The 26,669-nt window shown below is 39.8% G+C and overlaps 3 protein-coding genes across 4 annotated transcripts in view; 2 read left to right on the plus strand and 1 right to left on the minus strand.

Moving 5' to 3' along the window:
• The first annotated feature begins 632 nt into the window (after nucleotides 1–632).
• LOC143875800 (putative F-box/LRR-repeat protein At5g54820) lies at nucleotides 633–7,872 on the plus strand. The gene is made up of 5 exons (XM_077377402.1): nucleotides 633–1,182; nucleotides 2,055–2,198; nucleotides 4,312–5,232; nucleotides 5,312–5,452; nucleotides 6,793–7,872. The coding sequence occupies exons 2-5, from the start codon at nucleotides 2,085–2,087 to the stop codon at nucleotides 7,117–7,119; spliced, it is 1,503 nt and encodes a 500-aa protein (XP_077233517.1). The 5' UTR covers nucleotides 633–1,182; nucleotides 2,055–2,084; the 3' UTR covers nucleotides 7,120–7,872.
• Nucleotides 7,873–10,639: 2,767 nt separating this feature from the next.
• FAAH (fatty acid amide hydrolase) overlaps nucleotides 10,640–26,669 on the minus strand; it is a 93,926-nt gene continuing 77,896 nt past the window's right edge. For both annotated transcript variants that reach the window (XM_077377929.1, XM_077377930.1), the window contains one exon: nucleotides 10,640–10,964. In XM_077377929.1, coding sequence (XP_077234044.1) covers nucleotides 10,902–10,964 — 63 coding nt within the window. In that variant the 3' untranslated portion in view covers nucleotides 10,640–10,901. The remainder of the gene's footprint in view (nucleotides 10,965–26,669) is intronic.
• LOC143875908 (uncharacterized) lies at nucleotides 21,197–25,016 on the plus strand. Its single transcript, XM_077377489.1, has 10 exons — nucleotides 21,197–21,694; nucleotides 21,771–22,400; nucleotides 22,472–22,624; nucleotides 22,714–23,525; nucleotides 23,656–23,743; nucleotides 23,848–23,943; nucleotides 24,025–24,243; nucleotides 24,329–24,426; nucleotides 24,510–24,786; nucleotides 24,866–25,016. The coding sequence occupies exons 1-9, from the start codon at nucleotides 21,692–21,694 to the stop codon at nucleotides 24,655–24,657; spliced, it is 2,247 nt and encodes a 748-aa protein (XP_077233604.1). The 5' UTR covers nucleotides 21,197–21,691; the 3' UTR covers nucleotides 24,658–24,786; nucleotides 24,866–25,016.

Below are 26,669 nucleotides of genomic sequence, written 5' to 3' on the forward strand. Positions count from 1 at the left end.
ACCCACGAAAGGGCCGACACCTGTCCTGGGTAGGTAATCCAACCACCCTAGGGCTCTCACTATAAAAGACCTCTCAAGGCTCAAAGCAAGAGGTAATAACTTCTGAACCACCACTCTCAAAGTTTGGCTTTGCACTTCTGCTCATACTGACTTGAGTGTCGAAGGGCCCGTCCGGAGCAACGACTCCGGGTTGGTCTTCTGACCTCGTGCGCTCTTGTGCAGGACTCAGTTCTCTCAGTTCAGCTCCTTGGGCCTGCCAGATCAGCTCTTACGTCACTGCCGTATCTGTTACCGATTCTAGGCCTAACATGGGCCCGTACTGTATTTTAAGCTAGTGTGTAGATAACTTATCTACACTTGTGTAGAAACCGTTTTCTCATATAGATATCCAATGTATAATCCATCTCATGTAATAGATTCGTGCATATACGGTTAATTTCAATCTGTCCGCTACACATTTCAGAAGCAGGAGAAACACTACCTTGGTTTTCAATCCAGGCTCCTAGCTCTCTTCTATCCGCAACTTGACTTCAATCAAACTCACATCCACAAACCACAGGTGGAAAAATCAGTGGGTCCCTATTTCTCGAATCAACAAACTCTTGGATTTTGGTGAAGGGAAATTACCCAAACCAATTGAGTTCTCAAAGAAGATGGAGATAAGAAACCCAATCCATAATGTCATAGTTCCTGAATGTTTGAAATTACCTGTGCCAAGAGTGATAACAATTGGACTCTTGCCAGAGTTTTAAGGAATTTTGAGATCTTTTAAGATTGCTTGGGTTGGACTTAGATATGAATATTTTTAGGAAGCAAAGAAACAAAGTCGTTGGTGATTTTCTTTTTTCAAACATTTTGCGAAATTAAAGGAGTAAATCTTCAGATTTTTAGGAAGCCTATGGATTCTCAGGAGAGTTTTTAGGAAACCAAATTGATTAGGAAACCAAATCGGGCATCATACTAAGTTTTGGATGCAAGAGAAAAGAAACGTTAAAGGCACGACTCCATTTTGGGCAAGGAGTTGTGATGGGTTGTGTCCCTTTGTGTCCCTCTTCATCAATCAAGCAAGCATTATATTGAAGGTTGCTTTCCACGTCCAATGAAGGATTCCCATCCTCCAAGGGGAGAGAAGGCCTAACTAGGCTAACCTTGAGTGCACTTAGAGATCATTGAAGGCTCAAGGTATGAATTGAAACTAGATATCTTGATTTTGAATGGATAAAAGAATGACCCACGGTGACCAAGGGATATTTCAGCTTAGCGATGATGCTACATATTTTAGATGCCTTTTAAACATGTTGTTTGAGTTTGAATCCATACCCTAACTCAAATTTTGATTTTTAAGAGCAAAATACAAAACAAAATAGGATAGAAGAGGCTTTTGTTTAAGAAAGAACACTTCTCAAGTTTTATTTTTTATTCATGCCATACAAAATAAACCAAAATCAGCCTTTAAATAGGCTTACTTCATCACACAAGAGTTACATGTTTTCTAATATAACTCAAACTTGACATATGATAAACTTCTCTTCCAAAAACCTAGCTACTAAACTCTGTATTTCAACCAAAGATAAAAACAATAGAAGAATTTCAAAAAACCTATATTCGTCCCACACTAGCAAAAGGTTTCACATAGAATTCTTCAAATACAGCTAACTTTGGGCTAGGCCCTCTTCTTCATAGTTTGAATTAATAATCAAATACCTCAAAAATCTCCCCTTCTGCTTTGCGCTTCCTGCAACGGGGTTTAGTTGCACTCCCCCTTAATCTCTGGTGAGGCCATGTGACCATCACCCTAACAATATATATTGTTTATCATGCTCTTCTTGAGGGAACTATAAATGTAACGAGGATGATTTTATTTGCCAGGCCTTTTTAAGTATCACTATAACTTTGCATAATGGGAAGATTATGTTTTGAAACCTGTTTTCATTAGGTTAATGTAGCATGTTAACTGTTGCTGGGTCTTCCCTTTTCCTTCCATGTTTATATCTTCTGTTTGCTTGATGTTATTAATGCATGCGCTTAGAATGATTCTGTCTAACTTGTTGCAGCTTTTGGTATTGAATCACAATCTATATTTAATGGGCAAACGAAAAGGATCTGTCTCTAGACATGCAGTTAATGACGAAACAAGGGATTCTATTGCACTTAGAGTAAAGCACAGAAGACGGGGAGCTGTCGCCGAAATTGAAGAGGTAAGTTTTAGATTCAGGGAATGCGTAGAAGTGAATTAATTTTGTGTTGGCTTTGTTTAAGTATAATTGATTAAATAACACTGACTCTAAAAGCTTAAGCTTTTGGAATTATTGGTTGTTTCACATGGTATTAGAGCTGTTGTCCTGGTTTCAAAACACAACAAGTCCTTGATATTAAAAATCCATTTGTTAGGCCAACCCAAAAGACGGGCCACATGTACCAGTGTGCCAACCAAAAGAGAGGGGGGTGTTGAATTATAAATGATTAAATAACACTAACTCTAAAAGCTTAAGCTTCTGGAGTAATGGGTTGTTTCATAGGTTTCTATAGATATGTTGGTTCTTTCACATTTTGTAATATTGTTGGAAAATGAGATAATAAAAGGGACTAGTCTATGGCTCACTCGAACCTAAATTGGTGCAACTCGAACCCAGATATGATCGAACCTAAATTGGTGCAACTCGAACCCGGATATGATCGAACACAAATTGGTGCAACGTGAACCCAAATCTAGTTACTCGAATCTTTTTTTTTTTGTGACAATATGTTCTATTCTATAAAAAACCTGTAAAAACAAATCTATATCATTTGTGCTCCCTCCCCCCCTCTCTCTCTCTCTCTCTCTCTCTCTCTCTCTCTCTCATATAGAGGAGTATGACAGCTGAGAGGAGGAAATGGCAATGAAAAGAGAGAAAATGTCCCTCTCCAACAATCACTTTTGTGGCCGTTGGAGAAGATATAATGGTTTAAAGCGATAATAAATATTAAAGAGTACAATAATTATAAATCGGTTTTGGAAATAAAAACACGTTTAGGAATTAATAAAAAATTAAAATCGCTTTTGGAACTGAAAAGACATTTTTATTTACCTAAACCCGACCACGGGCCAGCCAGTCGCATGTGTGTTTATACGAACTCTAGTTCATGTAAAACCGGCTCACCTAACAAATTCCAATGCCCCCTTAAAGGCCTAAGCCTTTCCTCCACTTTACCTCTTGGGTTTTGATAACGAGTGCCTTATGCTCTGTATGGTTGCCGGGTTTTTTTTGTTCCTGGGAGTTATGTGGGAGAAAAAAATACCCTGGGAGATAGGTGGGAAAAAAAAAGTCCTAGAAGTATCTTGGTAAAATAAAAATCCCATGTTTGGTTATGTGGGAGAAAAAAATACCTTGGGAGATATGGTGGGAAAAAAAAAACCTTTGTTTGGTTGCTTGAACTGTTGGGTAGAAAAAAATTCTTCTCAAGCTTATTTTTGGTTCCTGAGTTTATTTTTGTTCCTGGGGTTATCTTGGGATGGGATGAAAAGGCAATCATTACAAAAGTGGGATTACAAAATTCACCCAACAAGTAATCATTACAAGAGTGGGATTAAAATAAACCTAGTGCTAAAAGGCAACCAAACATGGGATGGGACCAAAATTTAACTTACTCTCCCACAAAACTCCCAGGAACAAAAAAAAACCCGGCAACCAAACAGAGCATTAGGGGCACCCATTAAGGTGCATTGGGAAAGAGATTTTACAAATATTTTTATAAATAAATCTCAAAACAGGTGTAATTATGAAAGTATGCGTAAAATGATTGGAAAATCTCTTTCCCACTTCACCTTAACGGGTGCCCTTAGTGTAAGCGCTAGCAAAACCCTTACATTTTATTAGGAGGTGAAAGTTTCTTGAAAGTTCCAATGTGGGACTGAAATTCTTGCATTTGAGTTGAAACGCACTTCACACACCTTTGGGTCTTGGGTTCAAATCTCGAAACACCACTAAAGACAATATCTTTTCAAAAGAAAAAAGGGTGATTCCAATTTTAAATCTTCCCTCCAAAAAAACTTGGTTCAAAAAGTAACTATTGATTCAGAATTTCTAACAAATATAAAAAGAAGGAATTTGTTAGGGACCATCGCAGAAGGCATTTCGTGGACCGGCTGCAAGAGCAGCCACCTCAGAGAATAAGACGAAATATGTTGAAAAGTGAGTCTTTGTGGCTGCTCTCTTATGCAACAGTGCCTTCTGTGTTAGCAAATCCCTACAAAGAAACAAAAAGGATACACTTTTCTAATACCATTTGTGAGCTTTGTTTGAAATTTGATAGATTAGTGAGTTTGTACAGGATCGACTTAGTGAGCTGCCAGATGAAATTCTTTCTTCCATTTTATCGGCAATGCCAGTGAGAGAAGCTGTAAGGGCTAGAATCTTGTCAAGCAGATGGAGGTACCTCCGGCCATCCTTGGATCCCAATCTCAGCTTAGATGTTTATACCATGCATGGGTTCAGCTATTACGATGAAGACGAGTATCTTTGGTACCCGAATGAACCAGCAAAGAGGGAAGAAAGGAGGTGTAGATTTGTAGGATCAGTTAATCAGTTCTTGCAACTTTACTCTGTTCAAAAAATAAAAACATTTGGAATTAACTTTTATTTGAACAATAAGTATTCCAATCATCTTGACCAATGGATCAACTTTGCAATTACTTCAGGGACTGAAGAGCTTTATCTTGACTTAACCTACAATGGATACCATGGTCATAATCTCTATACTTTTCCTTTTGGGTTTCTTGGTTCCAGTAAAGAATCCTCCTTAAAGAATTTGGAATTGGTAGCTTGCAAATTCAGATATAATGATTTTGAAGGGTTTAGCTCTCTTAAAAGCCTTAACCTAACTTATGTAAAGGTGGGTGATAATGATATCGTGAACTTGTTATCTAAATGTCCATACCTTGAAAGGCTGTGTATAGAATGTTGCAAGCATTTCGTTGACTTAAAGATTGCTGGTCCATCCCTTCAACTGAAATATTTGAAGTTAGACTTAGATTTTCCCTACATGCCGAAGAAGATAGAGATTCGTGCACAGAATCTCCATACATTTGAATACAGTGGAGGATTGACTGCCTTCTCTATTGGGTGTGTCCCAAATCTGGTAAATGTGATGGTTAATTTTTATTTACTAGGTGGCATCATCCCTTCCTTCTCCAGGCTTCCAGCCCATCTTTATCGTCAAATCCAATTTTTGGCCATAGCGACAGATAAGGAGGTAAAAGTTTCTGTCTCTTGTTCTTTGTAGTTAGAAGGTTCATATACCTTGTAATTCTACTTATTGCTGTTAATTTCAGGTGTTTACACCTGATGATGTATCTAGACTAACTAAATTGGAGCATTTACTGTTGCATGTAATGTATCATCAAGAAGAAGACCTTCTTCTGTGGACATCCATTATAAAGGGTTGCCCTCTCTTGCAAAAATTCCATGTGCATGTAAGTTCTAATTACAAGAAGTGAAATTGATCAAGTAGTGTAATTTATCGTATTAATGTTTAAATATTGCAAATGCACCATGTTTTTACAAAATTGTATAAGATATGAGCATCTTACATTCATAACAGTTTTAAGATCCCAGTCATATTAAAATTGCTATCTATGTTGCATAGGTAGGGGTATGAGTGTCGGTTCGGCTAATATCAGGGAAAGGATTCGTGGATTCATCAATATATTCTACTCAATTGCAATTTTAATTCTTTAACATGATAATATGGTTAATTGGTTATAAGATGTAAATTATTGAAAAGTTTGGTAGGTCAAGTAGATATAATGTTTTATTTTATTCATCAATATATTCTACTCATATAAAAAAACTGATAAACTCAAAACATATGATAATCATAAATTTGTTAAAGTAATATTTAGAAAAAGGGATTTGCTAGCGTCCATCACAGATGGTCTGTTGCATGTCAGATGAGCCACCTCATGAATGAAGACAAAAGCTGTTGTAAAGTGAGCGTGTATGGCTAGTCTGACATGCAACAGACCATCTGCGATGGACGCTAGCAAATCCCTTAGAAAAAATAGATAAAAGAGATCTAGAAGTGTCACACTGTATCCTAAGGTTCTGTCGGTTTGCATGAAAGACATGACCTGTGGGGGTTTTGCCGGGTTTTTGGATGCCACCTCACCAAACCACCTTCTGGTTGCCTATAGAGTTTTGAATCTACAAAGACTGCCTGGGATGTCTTTTGCTCGTCTCCTCCTAGCAAAATCCAAGCAACGAATCATTAAAAAAGTCATTTATTTTTTCTTGGATTTCTTGTTTTAGGCCATCTCTCTCTCTCTCTCTCTCTCTCTCTCTCTCTCTCTCTCTCTCTCTAAGTAATTGACACCCCTTACCACTTCTCTATGTGGTTGACAACCAAACACTTCTTACCACTATTTGACAACCACTACTCTACAAGGTAACTATTTGCAACCAAACAGAGCCTAAGGTATTGGAATCTGACATGTGTCACAGGTATATTGCTCATTCAGAAGAATCAATGTAACATTAATGGGTATCCATCCTAGTGAGCATTAGTCCATGTATGGTGTACTCGAGTGAAGGCTCTGTAATCTGCATGCAATAATTAGGGCTTTGATGGTATGATTTTATTGTTGCTTTGATTTTTATTTTTTTTAACTTGTTAAGGACATATAATTCGTTACCTTGAAGAATATTAATATCATTAGCTATGCAACAGTGCGGTATTTGCGCCAAGTTGCATGAGGCTTTCTGTTGATAATCTTACAGATGGTCCATAGAAAAATTAAAAGTGACTCTTTTGCAGATGGATGATTATTATGAGCCCAAATACTATAGAGGAGGAAAAATATCGAGGCCTCAATTATGCCCCAATCATCACCTCAAAGAAGTTGAGCTCAGTAAATTTTCTGGTAAAAAAGCTGAAGTTGAGCTTGCTATCTATATTCTAAAGAATGCCATTGCCCTTGAATCGATGACTATTGATACGCGTAATAAATATTATGAGGGAGGTAGAAGATGGGTGATTATCAAAGGGCCTCCTAACGAGAAATGGTTAACAAGAAGACTGGCAAGAGTTGTTCAACTTCTTAATCAGGAAGTCCGTCCGAATGTCAAACTAGTGATCCTGTGATCCTACTTACCTTCCATCTCTTTTGGTTTAGACACCTTTATTGTGTTGTTTGCTATTCTATGGGAGTTTTTTCTCTATATATTTTTAACATTAGATGAGAGGACTGGTGGACTGGCGCAAGCCGCTTACTAACTGGTATAAACCAAGTTGATGGGAAAAAGAGAACCCTGGTTTGGCCGGGGGAGGAGGTATTGCTAGAGATTATCTTAGTAAGTTTGTTTTTGCTTTTGCTTTTGCTCATTTCTATGGTATATCTTTGAATATGGTAGCTGAAACTACAGCCTTATTAGATGTGCAGAGATATTGCAAAACTTTAGGCCTTATCAATATTTGGGTTGGATCTGATAACCAAGCCTTCGTTGATCTCATTAAAGTAACAATAAGCATCCATGGAGAATCTGATTAAAAGTGAATCCTTGAACAATATTAATATCATAAGCTATGCAACAGTTCAGTATTTGGGCTTAGTTGTGTGAGGCTTTCTGCTGACAGTCTTACAGATGGTCCATAGAAAAATTAAAAGTGACTCATTGCAGATGGTTGATTCTGAACCCAGATCATATAGACGACCAGGAAAAATATCGAGACCTCCAATATGCCATCATAATCACCTCAAAGATGTTGAGCTCAGTAAATTTTCTGGTAAAGAAGCTGAAGTTGAGCTTGCTGTCTGTATTCTAAACAATGCCATTGCCCTTGAATCGATGACTATTGATCCGCGTGCGTATTAAATATTATCGGGGAGGTGGAGGATGGGAGATTATGAAATGGCCTCCTAGCAAGGAATGGTTAACAGACACGGGCAAGAGTTGCTCAACTTCTTAATCAGAAAGTCCGTCCGAGCGTCAAGCTAATGATCCTGTGATCCTACTTACTTTCCTTCTGGTTTGGTTTGAAAATCTTTATTGTTATTTGCTAATCTACGGGAGTTTTTCTCTTTATATTTTTAACATTAGATGAGAGGATGTAAGAATAATTTGAATTTATTATAGTGATACTGTTAATTTAGTCTGACTATTCATATTTTGTGGGTCGATTGAAAAGCTTGTTGCATTATCTTGTATTTATCAATGATATTGCAGGATGGATCTTGTTGAGAAGTGGTTTTTTTTTTGGCTTAGTGTTGAGAAAATGTAACCCCTGGGAAAAACCATCCATGGATATTCAGGAAATTTTAACAGAGTGTTGATTAAAGTCCATCTCCAAAGCACTCAGAGGCAGTAACATTTTTCTTCTAATGAAACTGGTCCTAGCAGGTCTCGGTATTATTTTCGGACGAAATTTCGGGTTAAACGAAAATTTGAAATTTCTGCTGAAATAGACGACCATTTCAGGTATTACCGATTTCGGTGTCTCTCTCCACCGAAACCCGAAATTTTGGACGACATTTAAAACCATGTATATATATATATATATAGAGGAAAGTGTCTCTAGTCTCTCCTCTAGATAAGCTTATCTACTCCTCCCTTTAAAAAAACACAGTGGGCCCACGTTGTTTGGATGATCCAAAGCATTCATTTGATAGGTCCTAACATAGATAGGCTGTGCCCAAAAAATCAGCACCAAAAGGGTCATCCTAGAACTTCATTTTGTTGGGCACACCGTGTCCAAAATGGACGCATATAAACGTGGACGTTTATATGTGTCCATTCTGGGTACCACAAGGCACCACAAAACGAAGTTCTAGGATGACCCTTTGGTGCTGATTTTTTGGGCACACCCTATCTATGTTAGGACCTATCAAATGAATGCTTTGGATCATCCAAACAGCGTGGGCCCACTGTGTTTTTTTAAAGGGAGGAGTAGATAAGCTTATCTAGGGGAGAGACTAGAGACACTTTCCTCATATGTATATATAGGTAGGTGGGTTGAATGGGAGTCAAGCAATCTCTCAAGGCATAAGAAATTTTGATTTGTCAATCTCAGCAAAGGGTTGCATCAATATGTAGAGCTAATGGTATGCTTGAAAGGATATTTCTTCGCCTCTTTCCCTCTTTGGAGGTATTCACTCGTTGTTAGGGGAATACCGTCAATAACAACATATGAGAATAACTTAGATGAGAGTCTTAGGCCAATCTTTTTTTATTTTATTTTTAGGGACATGATTTCTCATAATGTTCTTTAAGGATAACTTTCATGGGTTAATTTTCTAAGAACAAGGATATTCTCATGTGGTTATGAGAAAATGTCATTGGACTCCTCTTAGTAAGTCCATCATTTCTTCACATTCCTTTGAGGATAGAGTTGTTACAAAACTGAATTTCCCTGTACTCAGCCTTAGTGCCTTGATCGATGGTTCAAAGTTTATTCCATGAATAGTAATATCCATTTCAGTAATGCACAGAGATGAATATTTGAAACGAGGATTTATTGATAGAACAATAGAAATTACAGACTCATTCACTATACAAACATAGTAAACAGAATTGAAAAGAGACAAAAGAATATGGATGGGATATACAGTAGCCCTATGAAAAACCTATCAGTCCTTAGTGGACTGAGACTCAGAACACAAGAACACACGGTCAACCGGTGTTTGATGAAAAAAAACATGTTTTCATTTCCTTCCCACGGCAAAGATGGCAACTGAACAGACCATAAATGCGGCCTCCCGTATTATCCAATAAAAAAAGGAAGGCAAAAGGATACTGAGGACAACTTGTTTGGGGCATTGCCTATCAAAGCTAGGGCCCAACAAATGAATGGTTGAGATCAATGAACAAGTGATCGCCTCCAATTCTTTGCCTGCTCTTCTATAGATAGGAGCGTCAATGGACCCACTTTCAGGTCGGATCCGCCTATGTCTTGGTCATGATCAATTGGATGCGTTATCAGTTGGATCCTTATAAGCGCATTTGGTATCTTACTTTCTGTTTCTGAGTCTTTTTTGAGTCTGGGTCACTATCCATTTCGAACGTCCATCAAATCTTACTAGGTTCTACTTACATTGTACACATTTAGAGCTCAGGCTTAGGGAAGAGAAGAGGGAAGAGACTCGAGAGATATGGGAGATTCATCCTCAAATGAAAAGTGGGAAAATGAAATGCTGTTGTTGGTTTTGAGTCAAGATTTAATACCCCTCATGAGTAGACAAAGAGGGTATTTTCAATCATGGTAGCCTCCAGTTGGATTTAGGACACTCCATCATGATTTTGTGGCCACATCTGTATCATGATCCAAACTAATTCAGACCTTAAGATATGGATCCAATGGACATGGTAAGATCCATTATAGCTTAAAAGAACTATCTAGTGGAACTTACACAGTAGATTGTTCAGCAAGTGAAATCCCATTGAAAATGGGATATGGTGCAAAAAATTTCCCCACTTGGATGATCATTACAGTCCAATTGGAGGCATGCAAACTTCTTATCAATGGTTAGGATCATCCAGTCCAGAAGGTGCAATTTTTGCGTCAATTCTGACCCACTGGCTAAACATTTCCACTTGCATTCCGAAATTGTTCAGTTTACTTGCTGCTCTTGTAATGTTTGGTTCAACCTCTTAAAGCCAGGAACCAGTACCAAAATCAAAGTGATCCAAACTAATCATTTATTTGAGAGTTTTTTCAGTCCTTTTCCTATTAATAGAATAACCATTTATGTTTAAATATAAAGAGAAATCAAAGAGCATAGGAATTCAAGACAGCACCAATACAGATCACAGTTTCAGATATTTGTGTCATATTTTTCAGATGGGTAATAGAACTCCCGCGCTTTCAGAGCTGTAGAAGAACTTCTATTGAGGTAATCAATATGAAGCAGAAGTGAAGGTCTCTATTTTTCAAACTGCCTTGAGAATATCATAAAATTTCGATGGCCTGTTCCTAAACCCTAAACAGAGTTCCTGAATGCACAAAAATGTATGATGTCATCATATGCGTACAAGTTTTCAAGCATTGATATGAAGATAGGCCATAATTGTATTTCAATTGCAGGATAATTGGAAGTAAGATAATGTAAAGAATTGCCAAAAAGTCTAAATATCTGAGAAATGCAAACCATGATGAGCATCAGTCAAGGCATGGACACTATTCATGACTAACATAAAGAATCAGTGACACTAATACTTGGGCCCGGTTTGTTTTGGATTTTGAGAACTGATTTTGAGTCCAAAACTGATTATGGGACTCGAGTACGTTTAATGTTGAGTCCAATAATCAGTAGTTTTGGACTCGATCAGTTCTCAAAATCCAAAACAAACAGAGTTCGGCCGCCTAGGTAGTGGGGAGCACCTAGGAAGCCTTCACATGAAATAAAACCAAAAATCATTCAGAATAAATAATCATAATTAAAAAAAAACATAGAAAGCGATTTATTAGGAAGCATCCACATGAAATAAAACCAAAAATCATTCAGAATAAATAATCATAATTAAAAAAAGGGCAAATGATGAAAAAAATGCAAAGTTTATTCGAAATTCTTAATAAAGGGTAGTAATTTGGAAATTATAAAAAAGGGGTGTGAGGTGAGAGAAAAATCGTATGAAGACAAATATACCCTTAGTTTAGGTTTTAACCTTTTACAGTGTTTTTATTTTATTAGTTTCGTTTTTAACCTTTTACACGGTTTTTTTTTTTACCTTCGTCTTCTCCGACGAGAGTTCTCACCGCCGGTGGAGAAACGACCTTTGTCACCGTCGTACGTCCGCGTGAATCTCGGTGACGCACCACCTACTCGCCGGAAAGCATCCCCTCTCGCCGGAAATCAGCTCCGTCCACTATTCAAAGGTAATTTTTAAACATTACATCTAGGGTTTTGTTAATTTTGGGTTTTTTTCGTGTTCATCGATTCGCTATTGTCTTACTGTTACATTCATCTCATTACCTAGCTAGTTCTTGGATTTCCGTTTACTTAGAGTAGTTATCTTTTATTGCATTTAAGATTTTGCCTAACAGTTAATTCGACCACCAGCTATTTTTTACTGTTACCTATCATTAGAACCCATAACAATGATTGGTTTTAATAGGTGTTTCCACATTTACTTCTTTTAAATAGATTTAGCACAACTTGAACCCCAAACTTTAACTGGTGGGCATTGTGTCTAAAATCTATTTAAATTGTTGTTAATCGTCACTGCAGGTTAACACTTCCACACATTCGTTAGTATTAGTTGAACTAGTGTTCAAAACTTAATATCCACTATCATCAGCTTTGCAAATTCCAAGTTCAAATTTCCAACTTTCAAATCTAGTTAGCATTTCTTAATGCTCAAGTTCTAATATTATTTGCATACAAACATCATAGCCTTGAACATCATTTAACACTTGTCTTGTTCCCATTATTTAGTCTAGCTTCATAAAGAACAGCTTTCCTTTTGGTTGTGCTGCTATACTTGTTATACCTAGCTATTGACACTGTTCAAGGCTATTGATGTTCCCACACTTGTCTTGTTCCCATTATTTAGTCTTGTTCCCACACGATCAATACCTAGCTATTGATCGTGTGGCGGATTCTTCAAATCCGCCACACGATCTCTTTCTTCAACTTCAACTGAGGCTTTGAAAAAAAAAGTTTGAGGTCCGGTCCTTTCCAAACACTGTAAATGGGAGGTTTTAACTTCAACTTTTTTGAAGCTTCCATTAGAAATGCTTTGAACAAAACTATCACAATAATGGTTTCCATCATGGTGCATCAAACATCATAACCGTTGCCTTTTTGCAACAGCAACGGTATAAAGAAGAAAATTGTTCTTTTCCCAACACTCATCGGGCCAATAAGAGAAAATCGTTCTCTTTCCCGGAACAGAAAAGATGACACTTCTCCTTCCAATCTTGAGAATAAGAGAAGAGTATCGTTCTCTTTCTCACACCATAAATTTTGCACCACCCAATGAAATGAAAATACCACAAATAGATATAGAGAAGAGAGTCGTTCTCTATTGTAACAAAAAAAAAAAACCTTAAACAAAACCTCCTCGTTAAACCTTTAAATGGACCATAATCCTTTCAACCCAAACACTTGAAGGAACATTCAGATCTTGAACAACAGTCAACTTTCACATATGTGTGCTCTTTTGACAATAACTCTTTGTTGGAAATTCCGATTGACGATAACACGCCCTATGCTCTGATACCACTTGTTGGCCCCAATAAACATGGATCGATTATATTGTGTTGAGGTCAAAGTTTATACCCTCAAACCACTACGGAACGACATTTTATACCCTCAAACCACTACGGAACGACATTTTCAACCCTGGAACCACTTCGGGACCACATTTTATACGCTGGAACCACTAGGGAACCACATTTCATACCCCAGAACCACTAGGGAACCACATTTTATACCCCACAACCACTACGGAAGCACATTTTATACCTCAGAACCACATTTTATACCTCCGAACCAGTAGGGAACCACATTTTCTACCCCGGAACCACTACGGAACCACATTTATTACCCCGGGACCACTCGGGAACCACATTTCATACCTCGGAACCACTAGGGAACCACATTTTCTACCCCACAACCACTACGGAACCACATTTTATACCTCCGAAGAATTACGGAACCACATTTTCTACCCCGGAACCACTACGGAACCACATTTTATACCCGGGAACCACTATGGAACCACATTTGATACCCCACAACCACTACGGAACCCCATTTTATACCTCCTAACCACTAGGGAAACACCTTTTATACCCCGGAACCACTACGGAACCACATTTTATACCCCACAACCACTACGGAACCACATTTTATACCTCGTAATCACTACGGAACCATATTTTCTACCTCGCAACCTCTACGGAACCACATTTGATACCTCGGGGTAGAAAATGTGGTTCCAAAGTGGTTCTGAGGTATAAAATGTGGTTCCGTAGAGGTTACGTGGTATAAAATGTGGTTCCATAGTGGTTGTGGGGTATAAAATGTGGTTCCGTAGTGGTTCCGGTGTATAAAATGTGGTTCTGTAGTGGGTAGAAAATAGGCCAAATGATGAAAAAAATGCAAAGTTTTATTGAAATTGTTAATAAAGGGTAGGGATTCGAAAATTATAAAATAAGGGGTGTGAGGTGAGAGAAACTGTGTTTGAAGACAAATATACCCTTTTGTAAGTTAATTTTTCTTACTTTCGTTTTTTATCTTTTACACTGTTTTTTTTTTACCTCTCTTCTCAGACGAGACTTGTCACCGTCGGTGGAGAAAAGAGACGGTTGGGAGAGGAAGATAAGTAAAATACCCTTCCATCCATTTAACCTCTCGTTCTACCCTCTCACCCTCTCACCCTCTTTTACCCTTTTTCAGTCTTTTTCTCCTTATTTTCACTCGTTTTTTTCACTCGTTCTCTCCCTTTGACCTCGCCGGAAAATACTATTCTTGCCGGGAAGGTTGCATACGCGTCGGAAAGTTTAGGTTGTCGCCGGAAAGTGTAGCTCCTCTTGCCAAAACCCGTACTTCAACTCTCCAAGGTATTTTTTAAACCATTTAATGTAGGGTTTCATTTTTTGGGTTTTCTTCTTTGGGTGTTGGAGATGAAATACTTGGAACCATTATTGAAATTGTATAAAGCTATAATTAGTTCCTGTGTTAGGGTTTGAAAAGGTTTCATTTGATTTCTAGTTTATCCATGGTTTGCAAAGGGTTTCATTTTGTTAGGGTTTCGATGGATTGAAAGAAATCAATTTTAGAAACCAAATTAGGGTTTCATTTAGGGTTCAAAAGGGTTCCATTTGTTTTGAAAGGTGTAACTGTGGTTTGTTAGGATTTGATTCAGGATTTGTAGGTTTTGAAGGGTTTCATTTTGGTAGTGAAGGGTTTTATTTATGTTTGCAAAGGGTTTCATTTGATTTTATTGGGAGAAGGACCGTTATCGATTTTGTTTTGCACTCTTTTGACAGAAGGGAAAGAGGCATAAGCATTTATTTTGGAATTTTGAGACTTTCGAACCCTTGAAACCAGTAAGTATGGTTCCAAGGATCCTTGTAAGCAATGATTTTCATTCGAACTGTCTAATAGTGTGTTTGAAGTGGTTCGAAGTCTGAAAATAGTGGTTCCTATTATTCCTTCTGTGGAAATAATTATCTCAATTGTCAATTTTGGTTCAATTGTGGTTGTAACTATTTCTGGTTCGAACCCTCATATTTGTGGTTGCAAGGATTGTTACGTCTTTCTCTTGGATTTTCCTATGGTGAAAAATGGCTACTTGGAGGGAGCCAACCTCCATGAAAGAGTATACTTTTTAAGAGAAGAAAGTTGTATATCTTTCATTCATGAGAGAAGAGTTTAAGTAGAATACAATTCTCCAAATGACAAGTACGACAACTGACTCCACGTACTAGTAACAGGACACCATAACTGACACCACAATGACTCAAAACAAACTCCATTACATACATGGGTCTGACCCTACAGAAAATAACTAAATAACTGGTACAGATTGTGCACGTAACATTCCCCTCCACTTCAAGCAACCTTGTCCTGAAGGTTTGAATCTGGAAACCTCTTCAATAGATCATGGTAGCGCTCCCATGTTGCATCTTCAACTTCAGCTCCTTGCCATTTCACTACCACTTCAGTCATGGTTCGATTCCCACGGTTCAGAACTCGACGATAGGGATTTATAAGTCAATACAACTTTCCCAGACCTACTTACTTTTAGAAGCATTTACCAAAACTTTCTTGAGAGAGATGTCTTCACTTAATATCAGTTCCAAGATTAGCTTACGCTTCAAGTAAATATAAGAAAAAAAGGAATATTTTCCATCTCAAACTTATGACAACCTATGCAACAATTTAGCACTCTAGCAAATGGAAACTGAAGTAGACAAGAACCATGTCAAAGTTGTTCTATATTACCCCCTCTCAAACTTGTTCTCTATTACCCCCTTCAATTCCATTAAATGTTTAATCCATGCCATAGTTTCAAAACTCCCCCACATCATCATGGACTCACCCAAGTGAACTCTTTTTAACTTGGCTGTGTTCTTGGCCGAGTCCGCGTTTTGTCCTACAAAGTCCATCAAAGCTCCTCTGACTGTCCTGATTTATGTGGGGGAGTCAACCGATTACTCAGTCTCATCAACCAAGTACTCAGCCGCATCAACCAAGTCGACTAGGATTCACTTTCGCTGCATTTTCACCCCATCGGCATTTTGAAAAACTGATCCATACTGAGTTACAGAACAACCTGGTAATCATGGAGCAACTTTGGCTGTATTTTTTCCCTTTTAAGATTCCCTCCTGTTCTTGAATTTCTTTTTGTTGGTTAAGATAATGCTAGCCTCGAACAAAGTTGATGATTTGAAGTTCTAATTGGCATTGTGATGAATATTTGTTGTCCCTTTTGTTCTTCAACATCTATAATGAAACTTTCATGTAGTTAATGTATTTTTTTTTAAAAAGGGAAAAATACAGATACACCCCTTGTGGTTTGGCCATTTTCCACTTTTAACCCCGTGGTTTGGAAGTTAGCAATGACACCCCCTCAACTTTATGACATTTTTTAGTAGACCCCCGCTGTTGACGGTCCGTTAGTTTAACCTGACGGAATGAGTAAAACTAAACATGGTTAATATATTGAGGACAGAAATACCCTTATCAGTGGTTTGAAGCCATTTGCCACCGCCACCTCCTTCCACCGCCACCTTCGCCATCTCCGGCCACCGCCGTCACCTCCACCACAGACAATGAAACCCCACCCCATGGGTACATTAAACCCACATTTTAAGAAAGAGAACATTGATAAAAACAAAAAAAGCCCTAAAATATTAGGGTTTTTGTGAAAATCATGATATTTGGACGTGCTCATTAACGGGAAGACCACGAGGCTTCAGTGTACATATGCATAACTCGCAACTTCGTGTTGGAGGATGGTATGCCGTTAGGCCTACAATTTGCGAATGACTTTACACCCGTGAAGGTCGTAAACTTGGAGGCCCACCCTAGGGTGGAAAAGGTGTGGAAGTAAAGTTCGTAGAGTTCCATCAACCTCACGACAATGCCCTTGTACGACTACCAGGTGATACAAGGGATGGAGTTCTCATGTGCAGCAAAGGTAGGTAGTTCCCATACCTCATCTTGTAGTGGTAAGTACCATGGGCGAGTGGTTCCCATACATGTTCCCCATTGTACATACGAAGAATGGCAAGGATGGGAGAGTCTCAACCTTACAATTAGTTGAAGGCCCTATGATGGAAAGAGCAATATGGGCAACAAGGAATGGGCGCTTGGAGTGTCCCAGTCGGTTGAAGAGTCGATGGGAGGATCGAGCTCCTCATCGGAAGAATTGATGGAGGAATCGTTGAAGGAGGTGGTATGCTGAAGGAAAGAAAAGGACGTCAACGAGATTTGGTAGGGGAGGATTGTCCTGCGATGACAATTGGTCTCCCTTCATATCATTTTATAGGCCTAAACGAGGCTCAACCAAGGTTATGGTTATACCCCACTTCAGTTTTGAATTCGGTTTCAGTTGTGAGAGAAACATAAATGTTTTGGTTCGGAATTTTGCTGGAAATCCTGATAAAATCATGAAAACCTATGGAAATGCTGGACATGTAAGATGAGATTTAGGAACTGCTAGAATAAGCACAAATATCTAATCTCTGCTATTACGTTATCTTGCTTCCAAGGTCCTGACGATTTAGTAGCAGTCCAAGCGATGGGGTTAGAGGAGTCCCCTTCGATGATCAGTGCCTCTAGTCTAGCATTCGAATACCATTTCAGCCCCCATAGTAAGGCACGGGCTTCTCTTGTTTTTCTGTCCTTGTAATCTTTGGAGTTTCGACCATCTTGGTCTTCTTCCTTTTAATGAAAGCTTCAACATTCAAAAAAGAAGAAGAATTAAGGCATGGGCTTCTACTTCATTTGCATCACATATGCCCAGTGATACAGAAAAAGAAAAGATTTTTAAAGATATTTTTTTAATGGCATGGGATTGTTTACCCATCGTAGTTACGGAAGATTACCCCAATCCTTACCCAGCCCGGGCTTCCTTTTTAGCTTCTGTCAAAATTGAATTTGATTGATCCAAGGGGTGGGGTGTACCACTTTAGTGAGGTTTTAGGTTTTCCACTCTTCTCCATGAGATTCGTTGTCCGACCCCTTAGAATATCAGTCACCGTGTTTGTGGGTTTGAGCTTGTTCCCTCTTCCCCATAGTATAACAATGTTGATATCTAGCAGTATTCTTCCTATTTCTCTCTCGCGCTCCTTCACTATTCAGTTGTTCCTTATTTCGAAAGTTGACATATCAAAACAAATGGGACATTCTTCCATGTGATTCAACCAGCTTCGCCGAAAGGGCGTATACTCCAATTAAGAATGACTTTCTTGATTGATCCTTGAGATACCCTACCTATGCCAAAACTCTTGATAACGTGCATCCACAGTTGATAGGAGAATTGGTAAGTCAGCAGGAGATGATCTTAGGATTCTTCGCTTTTGTTGCATGCCACATACCTGGTGGTGTCGTTGGTAACTTCCAAACCACGAGGTTAAAAGTGGGAAATGGCCAAACCAGAGGCTTCTGTCTTAACTCCACCAAAAACAAGAAATGTAACACCAAAATAAGAACTCTTTGTGCTCTGTATGGTTGCCAGGTTTTTTTTGTTCCTGGGAGTTATGTGACAGAAAAAAATACCCTGGGAGATAGGTGGCAAAAAAAAAGTCGTAAAAGTATCCCGGTAAAATAAAAATCCCATGTTTGGTTATGTGGGAGAAAAAAATACCCTGGGAGATATGTTGGGAAAAAAAAAACCTTTGTTTGGTTGTTTGCACTGTTGGGTAGAAAAAATATTTGCTGAAGCTTATTTTTGGTTCCTGAGTTTATTTTTGTTCCTGGGGTTATCTTGGGATGGGATGACATTTCAATCATTACAAAAGTGGGATTAAAAATTTCACCCCAGAAGTAATGATTAGAAGAGTGGGATTAAAAAATACCTAGTGGTAAAAGGCAACCAAACATGGGATGGGACCAAAATTTAACTTACTCTCCATAACTGACACCACAATCACTCAAAACCAACTCCATTACATAGATGGGAGTGACCCTACGGGAAAATTAACATAAAGGAAAATAACTAAATAAGTGGTACAGATTCTGCACGTAACAAGGATCCTCTATTTTGGCATTTTTCAATAGGTTCATCTGGTTTCTCTTTTTGTATATAGTTCGAACCAATTTTAGTTCGAAAGGGTTTCAATAGTAAAATTTTTGGTTTGAAAGGGTTTCAATGGTTTAGGCTCGCATTTATGGTTTCAATGGTTTGGCTGGTTTCATTTAGGGTTTAAATGGTTGCATATAGGTTTCCAATGGTTTCAAGGGTATCATTTGGGGTTTCCATGGTTTTCAATGCTTTTCAATGGTTGCATTGTTTTGAATTTGTTTGAAGGGTTTCAATTAGGGGTTTGAAAGTTAGAACCGTTATTCCATGGAAGTTGCATCCATGAAACCACTTATTCTGCCGAAGTTGGAACCAGTATTCCATGGACCCTGTATCCAGTATTACTGGTTCAAACTGTGTAATTTGTGGTTCTGTACTTCATCTATCCAGTTATTGTGGTTTGAACTTTCTAATATGTGGTTCCACTAATCATATTTGTGAACTTTCTAATATGTGGTTCCGTAGTTCGTCTATCCTAACATTGGTTTCAAGTGGTTCGAAGTCTCTAAATAGTGTGTTTGTACAAACTTTCTTAAACATGGTTTTCTTTGAAGTATCTTTAATTTCAACTTTTCAACTATCTCCTACTTAAAGTATCTTCCCCTCCAAGTTATTCTCCTGCTTTGTGCAGATAAGGACCGGAAGCGGCTCCCCTTTTACTTTGTGAACCCCACTAACCACCTAACCCAAAACCCCTATAGTCATGCAGCGCGCGAAGCAAAGAAAGAAGAATGTGAATGTAGATGCAGGGTCTTCTACCCGCAAACGGCGTGGGAAGGCTATCCGTGAGCCCTCCCCTAGTCCTCCTGCCTCCGATGAGGATATGGGCAATGAGGATGCAGATGTAGAGGTTGGGTCCCTCGGTCGTATAGAAAGGAAGGGCATACTCCGAGGTAGGAAAGTCATTTTTAAAGATGTCGAAGTTTATAATGTGAAACCCTTATTTCTGGCCTTTCGATGGGTCAATTTTCTCGAAATTCACTGTGACTCGTACCCGACTCTCGTCAAGCAATTCTATGCCAATTACAGATTCGACAGAGATTTGAAGGTCTTCCAATCCAGAGTAAACAACAAAACCATCCATATGACAGTTCAAAAGTTTTGTGAAGTTGTCTCTCTTCCCACCACAGGCGACGAAATCTACTTTTGGCCCGGAACCATGGATGACATTAGTGCCTGTATAGATGATCCGGTCGCCGCCTATGGGGAGCTTGGTTGCGAAGGCCCACCTACTGACGGGTCAACCAACGTATCCTACAATTCCCTGACCCCTATGTGCAAAGTCCTACACAAGATTCTGACGAGCAATATCACGCCTCGCGGAGGCAATGCTGACATGGTCCGGCCTTTTGAGGCTTTTATTATGCACCGACTTCTTCGCGGCACGCCCCTTCACCTTGGCTATATCCTCCTTAGGTTCATGGAGGACACGAGGACAAAGGCCTTGGCTAGTCTACCATTCGGGATGCTTCTCACGCATGTCTTCAACCATGAGAAGTTGATACAAGGTGGTGAAGAACGCCTTAGTCCCGCAACTGTGTTCAATGCTAAAACTGTAAAGGCCATGCGGCTTGATATACAGGGCCCTGCTCCCCCTCGTCGTCAGCCGGCTCAGCGTTTTGCATCACAGGAGTTTGTTGCGCAGGAGCTTCGTGCACATCGTCAGCACCTTGACGGGCACTTTACCGCGGTTAATCAGCTTTTACAATCCCATCATCAAGAGCAATTGGCGACTCAGCAAGCTTTGACTGGGGTACGCACCGAGATCTCCACCCTCCGCCAGGACTTGGGCACAGCGGTCACCTCACTCACGGAGCAGCTTTCTTCATTGACCAACTTGGTCCACCATCTGTTGCCCCCAGATCATTAGAGCGTTGCTGTGGTTGATTTATGGATAGATGGATGTTATGTTTCTTTTAAATTTTTTTTTTTTTAATGGGTCATGGATGTTATGTTATATACGGGTTTGATATGTTATTATGGATGGATGGATTATATGATATTATCGTTATATTGTGTGTCTTGCTTGCATGGTATGTTTATGATGGTTCTTATGAATTTGATTCAAGTATCTATATAGCTATGGTTGTTTTAAGTGATTTTTGGTGGTTTAAGTTTGAATGGTTTTGCTTGACTCTCGTACGGTTTGTTATGGTTGCTATTACTTGGGGAGCCATATGTTGTTTGAACCGATGTTTGATTGTTTAAATTTGAAGGGGTTAGCTACGGTTGTCATATATGGTGTTCATGATCTTTACGTCTGGTTGTTTCCAGTTATTTGGGGAGCCCTGTGTTGTTTAAAGTGATTACATATGGTTTCTTTATCCTTGTTGTTTCAATGGAGTAATACTGTGTTTGAATAGACTAATATTGTGTTTCAAGTGATTGTTGGTGGTTTCGACAGATACATACGAAGTAAACAAAATTGTTGATCTTTCCCAACAATTGTTTCCTTTTTCGTGATGGTGAGTAACTGTTATATTTTCCGTCTGCATCTCCTGCTGTTTCTCGCTCAACTGTTTAATAGTGCCATTTTTGCAGGCGAAATATGTCTTATCTAGATGCTGTCCATCACGCTTTCACGAGTCCCTACAAAATATTCGGTTACGGGATGTGCATAGGGATTTCATAAAGGATACCCCATTTACAGATTTGGTTCTGCATGAGGGCCTCGAAGATGTCGAGTTGCGGAAGAAGATTTTGACGACAATGGTAAATAAATGGGATCCCAAACGGAAAGGTTTTTGTTTGGGCGGCATCGTACTCCCATTTCTAGTTAGTGATGTAGCTAAAATATTAGGTTTAAGTATGATTGGGGAAAGGCCGCAATTTGATTGGTCTAGCAGTGATACTGTGGATGGTTGGAGGTTTGGGGGTCCAACCGCCACCTATGACGAGGTGGTGAAGGTTATTCATGCCGATATGGATTCAGACGAAGAAGACTTGGTGAAGTCGACTGTGAAGCATTTGATATTGTTATTCTGCAGCACTGTCTTGTTTGCGCAGAGGGACCAGAAGGCATGTTCTTGCCTCTTCCCGTATATTGATCTGCAGACTATAGGAAATGTTGCATGGGCTTTTCCCGTTCATGAGTTCTTGGTCAGATCATTAGATTCACATGCTGCACTCGGTGGAAAGGGACATATATTGGGTTGCTCTATCATTTTACAGGTAATTTTCCATTCATTGCATATAGTTTTTTTCTTTCTATCTTATGCGGATCTAATCTACTTTGATATCAGGTATGGCTATTTGAGCATACCACGTTATGGGCACCTAATTCTCCTGATGCGTATCCGCGTCTATTTAAGTGGACCGCTCAGATGAATACGAAGAAGATGGAGCATCAACAGTTGATTAACTCTATTATTCATGGGACGGTGAAAGCCGTAGAGGTGAGAGTATAATGCATGTTGGTCGTTGTATGTCTTTCGTGTTATTTTTACAGTCGTATTTGTAATTAGTAATATGGAATGTATTCCAGGTGGTTAGGAGGGTCGAAGCTACGGCAAGGGAAGAATCTCTACTTCGACTCGATGATCAACACGACGATGGTAGTATTCCTTGCGATTCAGTCGGTTCAATTGTGGTCCCAGTGGGGGATTGCAGGGGTCAAACTCTGCCTGTACTGAGGGATCCAATGAGGCCAATTGCGACATATCAGAGGAGAGAACGAAGGAGGAGAAGTACGAGAGGAAGAGGGGAACATGGGAAGTCCGAAGTAGATGAATCTGTTACAAATAGTTCATTGTTGGAGAGGTTAACCAGAGTTGAACGTGAAATGAGGGAGGTAAAAATTCATTTGTTCGGGAGAGGTTCCAGAAAGAGGGAAGGTTTGGAGTCAGGGAATAATATCCCAACGAAGATAACGAGAAAGAGGGAACGAGAGGCCGACAATATGGATGGGGAACCCGAGATAGTGACTGCGAAGGGGGAAGTAGGGGATGGTGTTTTTGTAGATGATATGGGGAAACACATAGTTGATGATAGCGTAGAACATATCTCTATTGATAGCCTAATTACTAGGGATGTCAGGGATGCTGCAGCTAAAATGGTTATCTTGGTTGACACTCCTGATTTGAACCTCAGTAAGAGTAAGAAATCAAATAAGAAAGAAGATGAAAAAGTTATTGGGAGCATTGAAAAAAATGTGAAGCAACGTCGAAGGAAGTTACAACCTAGTAGAGCAGTCAGTTCACCGTATGTCATAAGCAACCGGAAAAGCATGTATGCTCTTCGCAATATCACCGGGCCTGCAGCGATGAAGGTGGATGCATTGGCAGCGCTACCACCTACGTAAATTTTCGTACAACCTACATTGTTTTTTAATTCTAATATCTCCGATTAATTGCATACATAGGTTGTTTAAGTACAATTATATGACCAAAGGACCATAGAGGTAGCTGACTTTTTACTCGATTTGCAGTGAGAGAGTCATTCACAGTGATGGGTACCACATGTGTAAAGAAGACTTGCTTATACTAACCGATCGTAGAGGGTGGATATCATCTCCGGTAAGATGTTATATGGTTCAGTTAGTAACGTAAAGCGTGAATAATGCGTTGGTACACATATCTTCTTAGAATTCCTTCTCGTTGACCTATGGTCTGTTATGTAGATTGTTAATGTATATACGGATTACTTGAACTTGCGGGACGAATGTTGGCGAACAAAAAAAAAGGGATCATGCATTTGCCTTGCTACCCATCTACCTGTGAGATTAAATTAACTTATAAGTAGTGATTTTTGTTTCCCAAGCTGCGGGCAATTCTAACATTTCTTTTTTTGGTTGCAGCAAGTTATTCTTGACGAAAGATGTGAACGTCCCGATGCATGTTCCAGATTCGTAACTCGTGTAGAGAACACCCCTCTTCAAGAGATACGAAAAGTACTCATTCCAATTAACATTGAAATGGTTCATTGGGTACTTCTCGTGTTGGATATGGGGCATCGTACCTTCCTTCTTTACGATTCTCTTTACAGTCACACAGATTGTAGGAAGGTGCAACCCCTTGTGAGTACTACTCTTGATTCGTATGGCAATTAGTAATTAATTTTTTCTTACTACTGCCCTAACGTACGGAATTCTTGATTTGTAGGTCGATTACTTTGTTAAATGGTTCAGAATGGTCAAAGACATTGATATAAGTGCATTCCCCATTGATGTAGTGGTCGATCGGCCCCTACAAGGTAACAGGTATGTTACGTGCAATTACTTCAGTTTACGATACCTCCGTAAACGATTAATTCTTCTTCTCGGTTTTGCTTGATGTTTTCCAGCCACGACTGTGGGCTGTTCGTTTTGAAAGAGATGGAATACATTACCCGTGACGCTAGCCTCGATTTCACCCAGAAAGATATTACAGCTATGCGAGCTTCCCTACTTTCGGAAATGTTGAATGGGGTCTATGGGAAAGTATCCCTATAAGTTGTTCACATTCTTACCTGGGAGTCATTGTTGTTGGTTGTACATGCATTAGAGTTCAATTGCTTCGCGGGTGATCCGATACTTGCTCTCCTCGTTCCTGAAGTAGGTGGCGGAAATCAACCTGCTAGGGTGAGTGGATATTTTGCACACAATTGGGAAACACCAAAATGTTCTACTTATTCATTATGATAATTGTGGTTGTTTGCAGGTAAGGCTTGTTCCAAATCCGGGCTCTCTTCAGCGTTTCTGGCAACTTGAAGAAGTCGTGGATGAGGAATGGCTTCAACATCTGGTCCTTGAATAGCAACCTTCTGGATGAGGATTGATCTATATGGTCTGCAAGTCTCCCTTGGGCAAATCTTTTCAATGATCTGAAATCCACCCCTTCATCTCCAAGCTATTCTGCCCCTACCAAACGCAAAGAAATCACTTCGAGCTTTGTTTTTTTGTTTTGGGCTGTTTTTGCAGGTTCTGTCCTGTGTTTGGATGTTGTTGTTTGGGCTTCTTGCCTCTTTTTGTTCCCCCCTTTTATGTAAGGAGGTTGTTTTCTTCCTTCATGTATATCTTTGGTTTCCATAAATATATCTGGTCGGGGTCCTGCCTAACCCCAGCTTACTCATAAAACATATTTTAAAAAACAACAAACACAAAAAAGCTTCTGAGTGACCAGGATCGGGAAAAAGCTCTTTGTACTGGGGTAAAGATGAAAAATGTAGTGGGGACCGGTAAACTGACATGTTCCACAATTCCACTCTTTTCTCCATCCGACACAAAAGATATGTGCTTTAAACATCAAGTGCTTAACATTACGAGTTCATCACCCAAATGATCATCATTAATATATAATCTGAATGATCTTGCGCCAGAAATGATGTATACATGTGATGAAGCCCATTGAATTGGTAGATCCTCGTGTAGTAACGTACATGAACCCGGTCCGGAACCATATATGCTGTTGTACTGGACTCCTTCGGACTACCGATTGAACTTCGGAAATCCGTGTCGGAATTCCGAACCAATTTCCGGACTTCCGACGGGAGTCCAGTAGGTTGGCAAGTCTACTGGACATCAGTCGGAAGTCCGGAAGTTGTTTCGGAATTCCGAGTCGGAAATCCGAACCAACGTCCGGACTTCCGAATGATGTCCAGTAGGTTGGCAAGTCTACTGGACCCCCGTCGGAAGTCCGGAAGTTGTTTCGGATTTCCGACTCGGATATCCGAACCAACAGCCGGACTTCCGAATGATGCCCAGGAGATTGGCAACTCCACTGGACTCCCGTCGGAAGTCCGGAAATTGTTTCGGAATTCCGCGTCGGAAATCCGAACCAACGTCCGGACTTCCGAATGATGTCCAGTAGGTTGGCAAGTCTACTGGACTCCCGTCGGAAGTCCGGAAGTTGTTTCGGATTTCCGACTCGGAAATCCGAACCAACAACCGGACTTCCGAATGATGTCCAGTAGATTGGCAACTCTACTGGACTCCCGTCGGAAGTCCGGAAGTTGTTTCGGATTTCCGACTCGGAAATCCGAACCAACAACCGGACTTCCGAATGATGTCCAGTAGATTGGCAACTCTACTGGACATCATTCGGAAGTCCGGACGTTGGTTCGGATTTCCGAGTCGGAATTCCGAAACAACTTCCGGACTTCCGACTGATGTCCAGTAGACTTGCCAACCTACTGGACTCCCGTCGGAAGTCCGGAAATTGTTTCGGAATTCCGCGTCGGAAATCCGAACCAACGTCCGGACTTCCGAATGATGTCCAGTAAGTTGGCAAGTCTACTGGACGCCCGTCGGAAGTCCGTAAGTTGTTTCGGAATTCCGATTCGGAAAACCGAAGTTCAATCGGTAGTCCGAAGGGCTCGGAGTGCCTAAACAACACTCGGACTTCCGAATGATGCCCAGTAGAGATGCAAAGTCTACTGGACTTCCGTCGGAAATCCGAGTACTCCTTCGGAATTCCGCCTCGAAACTCCGACCCAACGTCCGGACTTCCGAATGATGTCCAGTAG

Source organism: Tasmannia lanceolata, unplaced genomic scaffold, assembly GCF_043159265.1.
Source record: "Tasmannia lanceolata isolate RefF3 unplaced genomic scaffold, GAP_Taslan_0.1 ptg000004l, whole genome shotgun sequence".
Classification (NCBI taxonomy): Eukaryota; Viridiplantae; Streptophyta; class Magnoliopsida; order Canellales; family Winteraceae; genus Tasmannia; species Tasmannia lanceolata.

Coding starts and splice junctions, on each gene's coding strand:
- LOC143875908 (XM_077377489.1), top strand. Junction 23,744..23,847: donor GAGGGTGGATATCATCTCCG/GTAAGATGTTAT, acceptor TCTGTTATGTAG/ATTGTTAATGTATATACGGA. Junction 24,427..24,509: donor CGGCCCCTACAAGGTAACAG/GTATGTTACGTG, acceptor GATGTTTTCCAG/CCACGACTGTGGGCTGTTCG.
- LOC143875800 (XM_077377402.1), top strand. CDS start 2,085: ATGGGCAAACGAAAAGGATCTGTCTCTAGACATGCAGTTAATGACGAA. Junction 5,233..5,311: donor CCATAGCGACAGATAAGGAG/GTAAAAGTTTCT, acceptor TGTTAATTTCAG/GTGTTTACACCTGATGATGT. Junction 5,453..6,792: donor TGCAAAAATTCCATGTGCAT/GTAAGTTCTAAT, acceptor ACTCTTTTGCAG/ATGGATGATTATTATGAGCC.